This window comes from Lipotes vexillifer, unplaced genomic scaffold, assembly GCF_000442215.2.
Source record: "Lipotes vexillifer unplaced genomic scaffold, Lipotes_vexillifer_v1.1 scaffold137, whole genome shotgun sequence".
In the NCBI taxonomy this organism is placed as follows: Eukaryota; Metazoa; Chordata; class Mammalia; order Artiodactyla; family Lipotidae; genus Lipotes; species Lipotes vexillifer.
Genome location: NW_006775780.1, coordinates 3623616 through 3625790, shown reverse-complemented (window position 1 = coordinate 3625790; position 2175 = coordinate 3623616). Strand labels below are relative to the sequence as shown.

The following is a 2175-nucleotide window of genomic DNA, read 5'->3' as shown; positions in this document are numbered from 1 at the left end:
CAGCAGGAGTGCTCGGACCCTAATCACAGAAGCCTCTGTGGCACTGACCCTACTCTAAGTCACAGACTGGCTTTTCCTCCTTCCAAACTCTTTTTCTCTCGCTTCTGGACAGTGGGGAGCAAGGCCTTGCTTCACAGGTGTGTTGCAGAGAGTAATTAATGACAAGCGCATTGAAGATGAAAAGCACCTGTTGAGGGTATTTCGTACAACTTTCCGAGCAACCCCAGACAGATCTGAAAAAATACACTCCTTTCCTAAGGTGCCTGTTCTGACCCTCGTGTCATTGTGATAATCCTCGGGCCCCTCAAAGCAACAGTAAGAACACAGACATATGTATTGGTTCCCAGACTAAAGCTTAGGCTAAAGAAATATTTTAGTCTCAATTATTTCGGGTTTGGTGGTTTAAGAAACTTCTTGCCATTCACAAGGCTCTAGTCTCTGAATTCTCCCTGGGCAGCTTCTATCCTGCTCCTCCAAGTGAATTTCACACTTACTTAGAGTGCAGTTTACATTATCAGTTGTATGTGTGTTGTAGAAAGGGGGTTTGTGTATGTACAAGCATGTTCTTATACACACACACACACACACACACACAGAGCCTGTGCTTTGGATATATTTGAGCATTTACTTCTGGGAAAAAAATCAGTGTATTAAATATAGGCAATATCGATCTTTAACATCTGAAATGAATGCCTCTCAGCCTTAGTTAAAATATGAACTCCATCATAACTCCATTGATAACCCAGTGATGGATAAATAAAGTGTGTCCTAGTGTACTGCAGAATGTGATGGCTCTTGCTTGATCTGGTCTGCATGTAAATATACACTTGGGGATCTTCCTAGATTGGCCGAGGGGTGAGGAGAAGGGAGAGTAGCACGTGCGTCCTGCTTCAAGTGTAAGAAGTGTGACAAGGGGGACCTGGAGGAAACCTGGCCATTACAGCTTTACAAAACAAAAAAATCTTTCTTTGTTTTAGTGTGAACAGAACTGAAACAGAAAGGAGCATCGTGAGCAAATCACGGAGCAGCAGGAACAGTGTGGGAACATCCAGTGACTCAGTGATTGCGGAGGTAGCACAGAAGAGGGGGGACAGCCAGGCCCCATCCGGTCCCCCGTCCACGGGACAGGCGAAGGCTTACATAAGGGCAGCTGAGAGCCACCGGGGGCTTCCTGTTCCAAAGCTGGAGAAAGTTCATCAGCCCCCGCCAGAAGGCACCAGCCACCAGCAGAAACCTCATCCTGGGACGCGGTTAGAGACGGGGCTTCTTCGCGGGAGCCCTGTCTGTAGCTGTGAGTCAGCATCCCCGGGTCCAAAACAAAGTCCACGAGGGGCCAGAGCACAACAGAAACGCAGGAACCACGGCTCTGTGGAAGACGCCGACCACCGCAAGAGAGCTTCTCTTGGAAGTGATCGATTAGTCCCGAGGGAAATAATAGTGGGGGGGAAAAAAACAAAGCTGTCAAGGTTTTGCCAACTTCAGAGCTGTCAGATCCGGGGTTACTTTTGAAACGAGATTTGGCAGAAACCTCGTCTAATGAAGAGTTGCATGCTTTGGAAAATCTCTCCTCCAGACATCTTATGAAAAATAAGCCAGGGCAGGCACGGCAAACTGGCTCAGCCACAAACACTGAAAGATTAGCTACGACTCGGGGCAGCCCAAGCAAGAAAAGAAAGAAGTACGAAAGGCCACTAACTTACGGAAGAAGATTGCAAACTCGTAGTTGAGGATGTAGTGGCCAAGCCTGTGACAAACGAGCAGTGTGTCTCGATGCCGTGAATTTAAAGGAATTCGAATGATTGTTTTAAATAGAAAATATATACCTGCGTTGGGGTCAGCTTTCAAAGCAGCGGCCTCCAGGAGCCTACGTGCTTGTTCTGACAGCATTGCTACTTTCTCATTCACACTTTATAACTGTCTTCAGAAATTTACTTTAATGATAAATAGCCACTCGCTTTGTTGGCAGTGACAGTGTCCATGAAGGAACCGCATGAAGAAACCAGTCTTGTGCTTCCTTGTCACATCCACGTACGGGCCACACGGCAGGCCACGGTGCTGCTGGTCTGTTCTCCTGCCCTTCAGCCTGAGGAGGGCAGCGCTGGAGGAACGGGCTAGCGGTTCACACTGTCTGCCTGTGGCACCAGCATCATGGTCTGAATCTGTGGAAGAAATGCA

The 2175-nt window shown here is 47.8% G+C and overlaps 1 protein-coding gene across 1 annotated transcript in view; it reads left to right on the top strand.

The window, feature by feature from the left end:
• The window catches only part of SLX4IP (SLX4 interacting protein), a 168453-nt gene extending 167164 nt beyond the window's left edge, over positions 1–1289 (top strand). Inside the window, 2 exon segments of the mRNA XM_007472044.1 lie at positions 978–1224; positions 1227–1289. Of these exon segments, the coding sequence (XP_007472106.1) occupies positions 978–1224; positions 1227–1289 (310 nt within the window).
• The last annotated feature ends 886 nt before the right edge of the window (positions 1290–2175 follow it).